Source organism: Pleurodeles waltl, chromosome 11 (assembly GCF_031143425.1).
Source record: "Pleurodeles waltl isolate 20211129_DDA chromosome 11, aPleWal1.hap1.20221129, whole genome shotgun sequence".
NCBI classification, from domain to species: Eukaryota; Metazoa; Chordata; class Amphibia; order Caudata; family Salamandridae; genus Pleurodeles; species Pleurodeles waltl.
In genome coordinates, this window is record NC_090450.1 from 903,405,469 (window position 1) to 903,420,068 (window position 14,600).

General features: G+C 45.7%; 1 protein-coding gene across 1 annotated transcript in view; it reads right to left on the bottom strand.

Moving 5' to 3' along the window:
- Positions 1 to 4,893: 4,893 nt before the first annotated feature.
- Positions 4,894 to 14,600, bottom strand: part of ALDH2 (aldehyde dehydrogenase 2 family member) — a 96,132-nt gene continuing 86,425 nt past the window's right edge. Inside the window, exons 12-13 of the mRNA XM_069214831.1 lie at positions 8,411 to 8,525; positions 4,894 to 5,452 (exon numbers count right to left, since the gene is read on the bottom strand). Coding sequence (XP_069070932.1) covers positions 5,420 to 5,452; positions 8,411 to 8,525 — 148 coding nt within the window. The 3' untranslated portion in view covers positions 4,894 to 5,419. The remainder of the gene's footprint in view (positions 5,453 to 8,410; positions 8,526 to 14,600) is intronic.

A 14,600-nucleotide genomic window follows, 5' to 3' on the forward strand; every position in this document is an offset into this window, starting at 1 on the left:
AGATAGTTAATGTGCTGATTCTCACGATGACCGCTATGTTATTACTGTGGTCACTGTGATTGTATTGCTACTGCTGCCTGGAAACCAAATAAATCAATGAAACTAAAATAGCGGCACGTAGGCATTCGAGGTCACGTACGTGACCCTGTAATCCTGTTCCCTCTGCTGATGTGAATTCAGTTAAATGCGCATGTGCACAATTTCACAATTCCGGACACCGGCGGGCGATTCACTTGTGCTGAACATGTCACGTGGTACTCGTTCCACCGTGCGCGCAATTCAAACTGCACTTGCGCTGGTAAGCCCAACTGTTGTTGTATCCCAAAGTCTATTTTATATGTAATCAATAATCCGATCAGTACCTGAGCTTCTCTGACGCTACGAATAATATCCTCAGGGTTTTCCTTGTTACTTTGGCATATCCTCTTGTAATGTTTCTTCACTGTAGGGGCTTTAAATCGCTGTTTTCGTTCATCCCCAATCCTGTAATGACGACTCCTCACATATTTGTAAGCAGATGAATCTTTATTAACAGTCCCTCACATCATACAGCGTCTTCTCAGTGCAAAGACGATTTTCAAAAATGCTCAACTGCATCCCTACAGCATACATTCTATTCTCAGATAACATTCTAAAACAACAAGCACTAATTAAGCACTGCGCGTGGTCGGGATGGGAGCGTGTGCCAGGGGGTTAAAAAGGTACAGCAAGCGCTCCAGTGTCCACAGGGGCAACGTCGATGTTGCGGTGTCTGATTACATTCAGCAAATCACTGTGCCACCCACTGCGGCTGCGTAGCTAGGTAATAATGCATGAAGTTGGGGGCTCCCAGTCCACATCTGTCGATCGGCAAGTAAACTTTCAATAGTGAGTGCCGTGACTTCATCTATGCCGATCGGCATGTATACTTTCAAAAGTGAGTGCCGGTGACCTCCTCCATGCTATACCTTTATAGACAAAAAATGTTTCAGCTGTAGCCAGGAATAACAATGTTAACCACAGTTTACATTCTAGGAGTTACTCAGGTGATGGAAGCGAGATGGCTCATTAGATATCGGCAGCTCTTAATTTAAAAAGGAAAGAAGACTAGTGATAAAATATGTCATTATGAAGGAGAAAACCGTTTTGGGTTGGTCATATCAAGAGGAGTTGAAAATAAGACAATCTAGAGCAGAGCAGATACCCTCATCTAGAAAATATTTGTGTGGAAGACTCTGAGTGGCAATGTACGATTGAAGAATTAATTCCCAAGAGTGTTTAGTAAAGAATTTGGGAGATTCGAGGATCTAAGCACAGAGTTATTTTGAAGCAGAATGCTGTACCCATAAGTAAATGTAGGAGAAATGTCCCTTTGCTTTACTGAGGGAAGTTTAAACAAGGTTTAGTAACTCTTTTGCCAAGGATATTATAGGACCAATAGAAAGCTCAATCACCAACTGTTATTGCTTTAACCGACTCGGATGAGCTCAGAATCTGTATTGATTTATGGTCCTTAGACAGTGTTGTACGAGTTGACAGTTTTCCATTAACAAATCAGAAAGTGACGTGGGGCTCAGTTTCAGGCGCAACCACGTTTTTGACCATCACCTAACTAGTGCAAAATAACATTATAGGGAAGGTACATACTCATTTACCCAGTGCTTAACCAAAGCCAATAGGTCTTACCTTTGGGACCTACTTGCTTTTCCAACGTTTATAGCCTTGCTATACAGCATACGCCATGCTGGGTGCCCTGACACAGCAGTCATGTAATGGTGTAGGCGTGCACACCACAAACGCAAGTACCTTCAAAATTTACTTTTGGATTGGTCAAGCAAAATAGTTAGTGCAAAAGATTATTTTTTTTTTTTTTTTTTTTTTAAGCACGGGTTAGGTGCAACAAAGAACACCAGAATGTGTGAACAAGGTGGGTCAGGGTCGAGGGGCAGCACAACAGAGTGAGGGTTTGGTGAAGCAACACAGGGGGTGGTGGCAACAGAGGGCAAGGGTGGGGAGGAGAAGCTATAGGCAAGAGAGCAGAAGGGAGATAATGGAAGGAACCAACACGGAAAGCAGAAGCAATAGGCAAGAGTAAAAGGGTGTGAGTGGGAAAACCCACACAGAGTCAGGGAGAAGCAACAGAGGAGAGAACAGGAGGGTGAGGGGTTAGCCACACGGAGGGTGGGGGTGTGGCAGAGAAGCAACAGGCAAGACAGCAACGTGGACTCGGCAGGAGAGAAGCACATGGACGAGAAAGCAACAAGCAAAAGTGCACAAGGAGGGGTCAGGGAGAACCACCAAGGTGACAGACAGCAACACGGAGTGCACAGTGAGAGAAGTATATGAGGGAGACAGCTGGATTTTATGAGCTACAATTGAGAGCTCAGAGTATGGTGGAATGTCCCCCAGATGAAGAAACACACACGTCTGAAATACATTGGAGTTTATGACTTACAGCCACAATTCAGCGTGAACTGATAAAACGGATATATAAAGTTGAGAATGCTTGATCATGGGTGGTTCTACGGACGCTCCAGAGGAACTCTTATCATGGGGGGTATCATCCTTCTGGATGCGAGGGACTATTATTAAGCAGCACACCAGATTCCGCTCAATGACTGACGGCATCACAGGACTATCTGACGCCATGTTGAAGAGGGCCCAGATACAGTCACGCTCCCCTCTACCCTATATTATAAATATGTATGATGGGCTGGTGCAGGCATGTTACTACTGGCGAAGCAGGTGATCCTGGGAGTGTGGAGACGAGCCTCCAAGATTATGGGCTGGGCACCTAAGGTTACCAGGGGAACACTACTGTGGGAAGGGGGCATGACAAAAGAGTTGGGGAAATTGCGAGGATTCGCGTCTTGGGACTTGATCATCATCTCCAAGATAGGTGATGTACTGGAAGATGGAGGCTTGGTCCAGTCTCGGGGAAGGGAAGTGCATTATCACCATTAAAATAAATACTTGAAATATGCATAGTTCCAGCACGCCTAGCTGGCTGAGGGGTTAAACGTGGTTGCCATACCTGAATACACCCTGTTTGAAGAGCTGGGTAGCAAGGCCATCTCGTATACCTATAAAACCATTAATGATATCCCTGACTCATTAGGCATACTGGGAGAGAGATGGGCGACTGATATTGGGGAGATTGTTGTTACTGACTGGGTGGCAGCCTTAATGCTCTAAATTTGAGACTCTGGCTAATACAGTTCAAAATCCTCCATCAGGTTTGTTATGACCCAGCCAGGCTGCATTGAATGGGGACGGCTTTTTCCCCGGATTGTTTAAGATGTATGATGGTTAGAGGAGACTTCCTGCACACACTTTGGCGTCACCCTATAGTTCAGATTGTTTGGACTACGGTGTCCAGGAACTCTAGGGTATCCTTGAAGTTGATGTCCCACTTGACCCTAAATATGTCCTCCTGGGGATACCAATGGAGATGGATGTCCCTAGGGCCCAACTCGTAATCTGTAATTTGGGATTGACTGTAGTGAAGAGGGATGTGGCCAAATATTGGGGGTGCAGGAGGTCCCCACTGTGTGTGAATGAGAGGAGGGCATGGACGTGTACATGGCAGCTGAGTGAATCACATAAGAGCAGGGGATGTCCTTGCAAATTTAGCAAAATATGGGGACCCTGGATACATTACTACAACTTGGGGCCTAAAATTGATGAGGTTAGTAATTTGGGATCGGGAATTGCAGCGGCAGAGTCTGAGATATCTGGATAGAATGGTGTCAATAGTGGCATACCCTGTGATGCTTGGTTTGCCTTGTTGGTGGGCACTCTGTGTTGTGGTCATTGATGGAATGGTTGTCTCTGAAGAACTTTCTCCCCCCTTCTGACCTTCCATTGCTTTTAATGTATTGGATGCTGCAAGCTCACTGCTTTAAGATAGGTCTGCTTTGGAAATACTGTTTTTGATGCTCAATGGTGTTTGATTATTTTGTTGTTTCAAATTTTCAAATAAACATATTAAAAAAAAAAGAGAGAGAATGCATGATCTTGAGAGTAACCCTAATGATTTCTAATCAACAGAAGGAAGAAATATCAGGTAAACTAAAAATAATTACATCGCACATTGGATATAAGCTTGTTTATTTGGTTTAAAGTGCTCATTCAAGCATTACTAGCATGTGCACCTTGAGACTGAACTTGAGGAAGTACCGCGTTTATCCGGAGACAGCTGCAAAAACACATGCGCTCCAATGGAGTGCTTAACCCAAAAGAAACGAAGAAAGCCATAAAAAGCAAGCAATGGCATCATTGAAGTCAACCAATCAAAATAGATCGTAAAGAGGACAAACTCAATGGGGGGCACAAACACAAGATGGAACACGAAACAAATATCAAATGAGACAGGAAACCCAACTGATGGTCTGCAGTGGGTGCGCTCCGGGCCCCTGTATAGTCTTGGTAATAAGCTACATTATGTCTCGCAAAAGACAATGTATGTAACGTCTGGTGGCTCCACCTAAAAATAACTTGTGCTTTTGGCGAAGGGAGCCACCGCAGAATGTGCATATGAATGTTAACAAAGGATTGCTGTATGTTGTTTTTCTAGTCATGACAAAGTGACTGGATGATCACCTGCACAACGAAACACGTGTTGGAAGGGCAGAAGTAGATTTTAGGGGACTGAAGCTTGGAATAAAAGGCTGTAACAATGAATCTCTGACCTAATGCCATTTAAGGACTGTTATGAGACTAGGATTGTGGTGTGCGAACACACATACACATTAATAATATTTATTAGTCTGTCAGATTCATTTTAGTGTATGAAGTGATAGGAATTGAGCATTGATACACGTTTGTGATATCTACGTAGCCCCGAAAGAAAACATTCTAATGTTGTGGTTCCTTTCCCTTTGCCATATTTCCAAAAGAAAATCAGTGCCACAGTTTTCGTTATGTGCCTTTATTGTACACAATTTCAAATAATCCATATGTTACCATCAAAAATCAGAAGTCTGCCACGTGCGTGGCAATCAACCTTAGAGCTGTCCTTGTTGCCAGCTTGTGCAATTTCTTGGATGAATACGAAACGTTTTAGCCAGATTAGCACACTACTTAAACCAAAACTGGTATTAAGCATAAAGCACAGAACATCACTCTTCCATCCATTCCACTGTATGCATCCACTCTCAAACCATGTGTAGAGATCTAGAGACCAAGTTAGTAAAATATTCACAAGGTCAATAAAAGTGGTGTGAAAGCTGTAAAAAAGATGGAACCGTGAGAATAACGCTTTGCAAGATACAAACACGCTGTAGAACTAATATGATGTATAATTGCTCTTCAGTTAAGTGCTTATTTCTTTGTACATGCACTGGTCTTGCATGTTTGTCAATCTTTTGTCCACATCCTCTTACAGAGTTGCATTTACTCAACGATTCAAGCTATAGTAGGACAATAGTTGACCTTCCATCTAGGAGTTCTTCTGTAAAACCTTAGTTGTAACCTGCACAGAAAATAAGACAGAATTACTCCAATCCCAACTTCAAAACAGAATCTTTGAAAGACATCAAATTGTAAATACTTTTCTCCATAACATGCAAAAAGTAAAAGGAAGGCAAATTACTGTTTTGAAACTGTGAGACTGAGCTGCAGACTCCAGCAATAGCAAGCACAGCTGTATCAATTACCACTTTGAGTCGTTTTCTTCCTAAGACCTGCTTGACTTTCTTAGAAGTTGGGGAAGTATGGTGGGAAAGTGTAGTGGTGGTGGGGGTATGAAATTACAAGATCTTTTTGCTCCACTGCCATATCAACTAGGCTAAAGTTATTTAAACTAATGTTAACTACCTTCATAGGCATTTAATCTATGTTGTAAGGCCCAGCACGAAGCATGCTTGAGTCTTCATATGGACTAGGGTACAGTGAGCCATATCACAAGTCGGATAACATAAGGAGCCTAGGGCCAGATGTACCATCACGGCCCATTGCGATTCGGTAATAGCGATTTTTAAGAAATCGCTATTACCGACTCGCAAAGGGCCATGTATCACATTTGTGAAATCGGTAATGGCGATTTCTTAAAAATCGCAAAAGCTATTACCGAATCGCAAATTGCGATACCGGCCCCATTCGCAGCTATGGGCCTGTTGGCCCATAGCTGCAAATTTTTTGCATTTCCAAAATTGCGATTTCTGAACCAAAAATCGCAATTTTGGAAATGCAAGATGCTGGGGGCCTAAGGCCCCCTCTCCTGGACTCCAAAAACTTTTTTTTTTTAACATGTAAGGTACACACATGCCAAAAGGGCATGTGTGCTTTACATGTTAAATTTAAAAATGCAGTTTAACTGCATTTTTACATTTTGCACCAGGTTACCACCTAGTTGCAAAGCATGGTATTTTGCAAGTGCAAAATGCAAAATGCAATTTTTTGAAAAAAAAAAAAAAAATAAATAAAAACGCAATTCGCGATTTTTTCCAGCATAGGCTTGCTACCTGGAAATTGCGAATCGCAAATTGCAACTCGCAATTTCCAGGTCGCAACACAAGAAATCACAATTTTAACGATTTCTTATTTGTGGTCTGCGAATGCATTTCATGCATCGCAGACCACTGTTTTGCACTCGCAAACGGACGAATTTACCGATTCGCACAGTTTGAGAGTGCAAAACTTTTTGATACATCTGGCCCTTAGTTGATCCAGTAAACTGGTAGACTGGATGCAACATCAGTGCCTAGCAGTGGCCACAGTTTGAAACGTCAGAAAGCTACATGATCGCCGAGCCTCTCTTTTTAAATGGGACCTTGATGGGTGACTAATAGTAAAACCACTTTTGAGTAACACATTCTGGATGCTACCACCCTCCTACCTGCAGGGGCATTTTTGCCTGTACAATGCCTCAGCAATATGAGGCAAGTAAATGAGGAAAGAATCTTTGCATATTTTCTCACTGAAAACACTCAGCTCTGCATTGTAAAAGGTTCATTGTAACCCTACTATAATACCAGAGGTGACCTCCATAGTACACACAACTTAAAAAGGCCATCTGCGGCAGACGAAAAGAGAACGGTAGAATGCTTGGATTTTCAATCTCAACCACTGGTAATTGTACTGGGACACATTCCAGTTAACCATATTTTGCCACTGTACCACTTAAGACACAACCAGACAGACGGGACAGATTCTATATTCTTTTTCCCCCAACATTATGCTCATTAAGCCTTCATTATGTTTGAAACATGCTGCAAACCGATCCTTCTGAATGTACTGTCCCACACAAATGCACACTCACCCTCCTCACCTGCACTCTTCATGTACCAAACCCTACGTTAGTTGTTAAGGATGATCACAAGCATGCGCCTAAAACCAACCCCTTCTTACCATCTTCAGTAACTTTATAAGGCTTGGCCATCCAAACAAATCATCAAAATTCACAACCTCACAACTCTGGACCTCCAGAAGCTCATTATGGAACCATTCTCACGGAGGCCATGGGCTCAAGGACTTCTTTTCACCACTCTGCTCAGCATCCCAGGAATCCTCAGTGTTTGTAGAGGAGAGACTCTTTCACATATCTTTCTCTCACACTGTGTCCCTTCTACCACATCCCTCTTGTCCACCAGCAGTCCACCTTGGTAGACCATATGCACCCACAAACTACACAGTGTTTAGATTCAACTCAATCCAGAAAAGCGGAACAAAGTTTAAATTTCTCAAAGTCTCAAAATACATCACATTTTTTTTAGGGAAAGGCAAACACCTCAAGCTGGAATACTAGCTAAAAAAAAAAAAAAGTAAATTAATGCACTAGTGAAAGAAAGTGAATTTACTATCTGAACACCTCCAAAAATAGATCCTAACTTGCACCACTTCAGCTGCCTACAACCATACTACATCGATATCCACAAAACTCAAGAAATGCCAGTCACGTCATACTATTCAAAATCATCCTAATGCTCAGTAAAAGGCAGCAAACAATACCAATACCACGTCACCTTGTATCACCTGCTGGAAAGCTTCAACACCAGGCTCTTCCTGTGAGCTCCTTTGTGAACACTCTACATAACTAGACACCTATTTTTTACCGTCTCAGACTTGTGTTGAGTGGACTTCTAAGCACTTATGTATAAAACAACCTCATGACAGACAATTGCTTTGTCGCAATATTTAAAAAAAAAAAAAAAAAAAAACTGAAAGCAGTGATCATCCTAATTTCTGATTCACCAGTTTTTTATTTTATAGACTGCTTAGAGAGTTACATCTACTGTTAACTGCGTTATTACCAAGATTTTTACTACATCTGAGAAAGTCAAACTCAGTTAACAAAAGCTCTAAAACACTACTCAATCCAGGATGCAAGGCAGGAACGAAAAGCAACTTTAGCCAAAGAGGATGGTCAAAGTAAAATAAAACTAGTATGGTATAAAGCTTTCACATAAAGGGAATGTGCCGATATGCTTACTGTTTTAACTTCTGTGTAAGCCTCCAGGCCATACTGTCCAAGCTCGCGACCAGTTCCTGAGGCCTTATATCCACCAAAGGGGGCTTGAGCAGCAAAGACATCATAACAGTTAATCCTGAAAAATAAATTGTAATAAATGTGAAACAAACAAGTTAATGTGAATCGAACAAGAACGCCTTATCTGCTAGAGACAGGATCTAGGTGCAGATTCCTTACTTTAGAATTCTCCCCCAGGCTCCAGACTGGTTCTGGAAATTTTTCCCAGCAGTACCTCTGAGCGTCATAAGAGGGTGTTGTGTGACTCTGTAGCAACGCTGTCCACTGGATGTGACATCAGAGTCCACAGAATCCCCTCACCGACATGCTGACATCAGTTTCTTCTATGAGTGTTTTCTAGGCCAAGAAGTCCCAATGAAGGGATCATAATGCCCAGGATGGGACCTTGAGAGAAAAGCCGAGCTTCTCCTGTAGAATGAAAAACCCTGCCTTCAGAAATTGTGTCGCAGAGCGGGGAGGCTGGGTTGGTCAGTAAGGAATCTGCTGCTAGGCCCTGTCTCTACCAGATAAGGCGCTACCGAATGTAGGTAACTTGTTCCTCTGATAGAGACATCTAGCAGCAGATTCCTTATTTAGAATTAGATACCAAAGCAATACCATCCCAGGAGTTGGGTTTGCGGACCAATTTCAGAGAAGGAAGTCCTGCAGGGCCGAATGGGCAAAAAACCTGTCACAACAGATCTGACTGTCCAGACGGTAACGTTTGGTAAACGTGTGCAGGGAAGCCCATGTTACTGTATGGTAGATATCCAGGATTGGATCTCCACATTCTAAAGCAGTGGTTGCAGACCTGGCTCTGGAAGAATGAGTATGTAAACTCTCAGAGGGATGTTTCTTGGCCAATGCGTAGCAGAGTTTATTGCAGAGCACGACTGACCTTACTAAAAGTCATTGACTAAACAAGCTAGTCCAGAAAAAGAGAAAAGAAAGACAAGACGCTCTTAGAAATTTAGATGAGTAAAAACATACGCCACACCATAAGAACTGTGGGAAGGACCACCGGCAAGCGAAGACATAGGCACTGAAAAGCAAGGGAATAACATTACTATGGCAGTGGGACAAAAATGTGTCTACTTTCTCCCAAGGAGGGATTGAACCCACGGTCAGCCATACATGGGGGCCCAGTCAACAGGCAATGCCACTGAGCTTTAGCTCTTTGCCACAGAAAGCCGTTATTTTAGGCAAACCTTCTTTGTAAAAGCACAGATAAAGGGAGGAAACCCAAGAACCAATCTGTGATGGGGAAAGCACTAAGCAATATTTTAATAGAAATATGGTAACGACCTACACATGACCCTTGGGCTACTGTGACCTTCCCCCACCGCCGGCACTACATGTTAGCGGACCCGTGTAGAGTTCCAGTAGAGCGCTTCTCTCCTCTGAGCTGTGCTCCCGTCTTTCTGCTTCTCAACTTGCTCACTCTCTCCAGCCTGTTTATTCTTCCTTCTGCCTTATCCACTCGAGCTTCTCTTGCCTTCTCTGATTCCACCTTCCTTTTCCTGTGCTCTTCCCGGCCCTTCTCCCAACACCGTATCTACTCTTCCCGCCTCTCAGCTGCAGCCCCGACCACTCACCTCCCTCCACTATTTATGGTGGCCGGTGTGCAGTTGGGACAGCTGCCACACGGGCCCTTGGGCTAGTGTGTCCTGCCCCCACCGCTGGCGCCACCTGCTAGCGGACCAGCGCTGAGTTCGAGCCGAGCGCTTCTCTCCACTGCGCTGTGCTCCCTTCTTTTTGCTTCTCAACTTACTCACTCTTGCCTGCTTTTTTTCCAGCCTGTTTATTTTTCTTTCTGCCTTAGCCACTCAGGCTTCTCTTGCCTTCTCTGATTCCACCTTCCTTTTCCCGCACTCTCCCCCACCCCCTCCCAACACCATACCTACTCTTCCCGCCCTCCCGCCTACCAGTTGCGGCACCGATCCACTATTTAAGGCAGCCGCGCCACTGCTGCGCCAAAGGCAAGCCCGTCTTCGCCCAGCGCCAGGAACCCAGGGCTTTGGGCGCCTGCTCCTACAGTGTCCGCACCCTCCTCGCTCTCAACGTCAGCAGATCGCCTGCCTGCCACGCTGCCTTCCCGAGGGACACCAAGGGACCCTTCACCTGCTGTAGCTGCAACATCACCAGCCTCCAAAGCACCACCACAGGGACTGAAGAAGCAGGACACATCCAACTCAGCTGCATCCTCATCAACACTCGCTCCACACACAAGCGCACCGTCGAAATCTTGAATCTCCGACTCAACCACCCCAGATATTGCTTTCCTCCCCGAAACCTGGTTCAACCCCTCCACGACATCCGACATCGCCACAGCAATCCCAGACAGATACAAGTTTATACGCAAGGACCGCACCATTCGTCCAGGTGGTGGCATCAACATAGTCTACAAAGACACTTTGCATCTTCACACACTCCGAAGACTCCTCAACCACCATGAAACAACTCGACTTCCAGATAGGGACCAACCCTTACACCACACTCCGAAGGACCCTCATCTACAGACCTCCAGGAACCCACCCCCGTTCTGTGACTCCATTGCCGATCTCATCAGTACCCACACTCTCGCATCCAAGGACTACATCCTCGTGGGGGACCTCAACTTCCACCTGGAGAACCCCAATGACAACAACTCCACTACCCTGATCGAAAACCTCGCCAACCTCCGTCCCAAGCAACTGGTCACCACACCCACTCACTCACTCGGCTGGACACATACTGGACCCAATCTTCTCCGCCAGCAACCACATCTGTCAGCCACACCACCGAACTCCAATGGACCGACCACCACTGCATTCACTTCCCCTTCAGCCAACCCATTGATCCCCACCACGCACCCCAACTTCCCCGCAAAAGGTGGAACAAAGTCTCCGAAGCCCAGCTCACCGCCAGTCTCAATACTACACCCCTCCAAGCCGACAACATCAATGCCGCCACACATAACCTCCACAAAGGGATCACAGACTGCACCAATACCCTCGCCCGCACTCAAAGTACCCCCGCAACAGAGGTACAGCCAAGAAAGCCAACTGGTTCACCCCACCCTTAAAGAGTAGAAGCAGGCCTGCAGACGGCTAAAGAAGAAATGGCGGACCGACACGACCCACTTAAATCACGAAACCTTCAAAAACGCCATCAAACATAACCACTGGCCCATCAGGACCACCACAAAACTCACACTACAACCACGCCCACAACAGCAAAGAACTTCCCCATCATCCGAGAATTCACCAACGCTAGCTCCAACTCCACCGACATCTCCCCTCCACCCCCCAAATCACAAGAACAATGTGGAAACCTCGCCAACTACTTCCACCACAAGATCGCAGACATCTACGACAGCTTCACCACCCAGGGCCCCCACCACAACCAGTTTGCCGACCAAAGCTTCACCACGCCTCCCCCACCCTCCTCCACTGGAACAACATCACTGACAAGAAAACCCGCAACATCATGGCAACCATCCACTCAGGAGCACCCTCTGACCCCTGCCCCCACCACATCTTCAACAAAGTCAGCAACATCATCACACCCAAGCTCCGACACACCATCAACCACTCCTTCGATACGGCCACCTTCCCAGAGAGTTGGAAACATGCGGAGATCAACTCCCTACTGAAGAAACCCTCCACCGACCCGAAAGACTTCAAGAACTACAGCCTATCTCCCTACTCCCTTTTCCGGCCAAAGTCATCGAGAAGGCAATCAACAAACAACTCACCACCTTCCGGGAAGCCAACAACATCCTGGACCCCTCACAGTCAGGATTCAGGAGCAACCACAACACCAAGACCGCCCTCCTTGCCGCCATAGATGACATCCACACCCTCCTCGACCGAGGCGAGACCGTAGCCCTCATCCTTCAAGACCTCTCCACCACCTTCGACAGTCTCCCACAACACACTACGCTCCAGACTCCACAACACAGGCATCCAAGACTCAGCACTACAATGGCTTTCCTCGTTCCTCACTGGTAGAACACAGAAGGTCCGACTCCCCCCCCCCCCCCCCTCTTCTCTCGAGCCACCAAGATCAGCTGCGGCATCCACCAAGGATCCTTGCTGAGCCCCACCCTCTTCAACCTATATATGGCCCAGCTGGCCACCATCGTCAGAAGCCACACACTCAATATCATCTCCTACACAGACGACACCCAACTGATCATCTCTCTCACAAACAACCCTACCACCGCCAAGCACAACTTCCACGAAGGAACGAAGGCAGTCGTCGCCTGGATGAAAGACAGCTGCCTCAAGATGAACTCAGACAAGGCAGAAGGCCTCATCCTCAGCGCCACACCATCTGCCTGGAATGACTTCTGGTGGCCCACTGCCCTCGGAAATGCCCCAGCCCCCACCAACCACGCCCGCAACCTCAGCTTCATCCTAGACCCATCGCTCTGAATGGACCAACAGGTGAACGTCATCTCATCAGGATACTTCCACCACCTGCGCATGCTTCGAAATATCTACAAATGGATCCCAACCGAAACCAAAAGGACAGTCTCCCAAGGCCCTCGTCAGAAGCCGCCTTGACTACGGCAACACGCTCTATGCCAGAACAACTGCCAAGACCCGAAAAAGACTGCAAGCCATCCAGAACACCTCTGCCCGGCTGATCATGAATGCCCCCCGACACAGCCACACCTCCACCCTCCTCAGAGACCTACACTTGTTGCCCATCAACAAGAGAATCGCCTTCAAGCTCCTGATTCATGCCTACAAGGCCCTACATGACGCCGGACCAGCCTACCTCAACCACAGACTCTCCTTCTACACTCCTGCCAGACAGCTCCGCTCACCAGGCTCTCACCAACGTCCCCCGCAACCGGAAGACCACAGCCGGAAAAAGAACCTTGTCCCAGATCGCTGCCAAGACCTGGAACACCGTCCCCACCCACCTCAGGAAATCCCCCACCCTGTCACAGTTCAGGAAGGACCTCAAGACCTCGCTCGTTGAATAACCCACAGCCTCCCACCCTCCCTCCCCCAGCGTCCTTCAGACCCTCACGGGTGAGTTGCTGTGCTTTACAAATCCTTGATTGATAGTCAACGTTGTCGTCAATTGGTATAGAAACAAAACTTGTCCTACAAAAAACTGCCAGAGATTATGTTAACCCCTCTGGGACCATCTATAACATATAACACACATAGTAGAAAAATAAAAATAAAAATAATTGCCTATGTAATGACAAAAGGAAATATATAGATAAAAGGTAAACTAAATAGTTCTCTAGGGACAAAACCCCACAAGTGGACGTCTGCTAACTGAATATTATGTAGTAAAAGCTGAATCAACAATCATCAATTACAGGAAAGAATGTTCCTACAGGAAATAAGAGACATTAAAATCACTGAAAGGTGCAAGACAAGCACTCCTACCTCCGTCATTATACTAATGTATAAAGGCATCTTCCGAAGGAAATAAGGTACACAGTAAAAGGGGAATATTCTCTTAAGAAGGGTTAGCAAAGCAGAAGCATTGTAACTACCCCCGAAGGACTACAAATATTATGACACCCTGCAGAACAGAATGAAATGAACCGAACAGGGTGACTGACAGAAGGGAGTAACCAATCCCTATTATTAACTAATTCCAAGAGAAACTGAACCATAATATTAAAGGAACATGTGTAAACTATCAGATAGCCACTGTAAGAGGAAAGATGGCCATCAACACAGAAGATGGCTACATGACAGCACCTAAAGAATAAATATGTAGACATCTTGAGGCCCTAGGTGGTTTATAACCTTTTCCATAAAAGGTGCCTGTAGCAGCAAAGGTATAGGACCTTGCCTCTAAGTGATAAGAAAGAGTAACACCTTTACGTGAAGCACAAGAGAACAGTGCTGTGAGCATGACTTGCACAGACTAGGAACAGAAGCAAGATGCCAAAAATAAAGAAGACCAGCAGGGCACAAAGATAAATGACAAATCCCATTCTATACAGAAAATAGGAAGAAATTTGAACCCATGTACCACCGGTGCCAGAGAAGCAAGAACCGATAGTGCTGAGATATGGCTAAAGCAACTTGCAAAAGGATTGCAAGGACACACGGATGTGGAATGGCATTACTACTTGCCCCATTGCTCTGCACAGGAAATTAAGTGTCTCTCAGGAGAAGAATAACAACCCTAG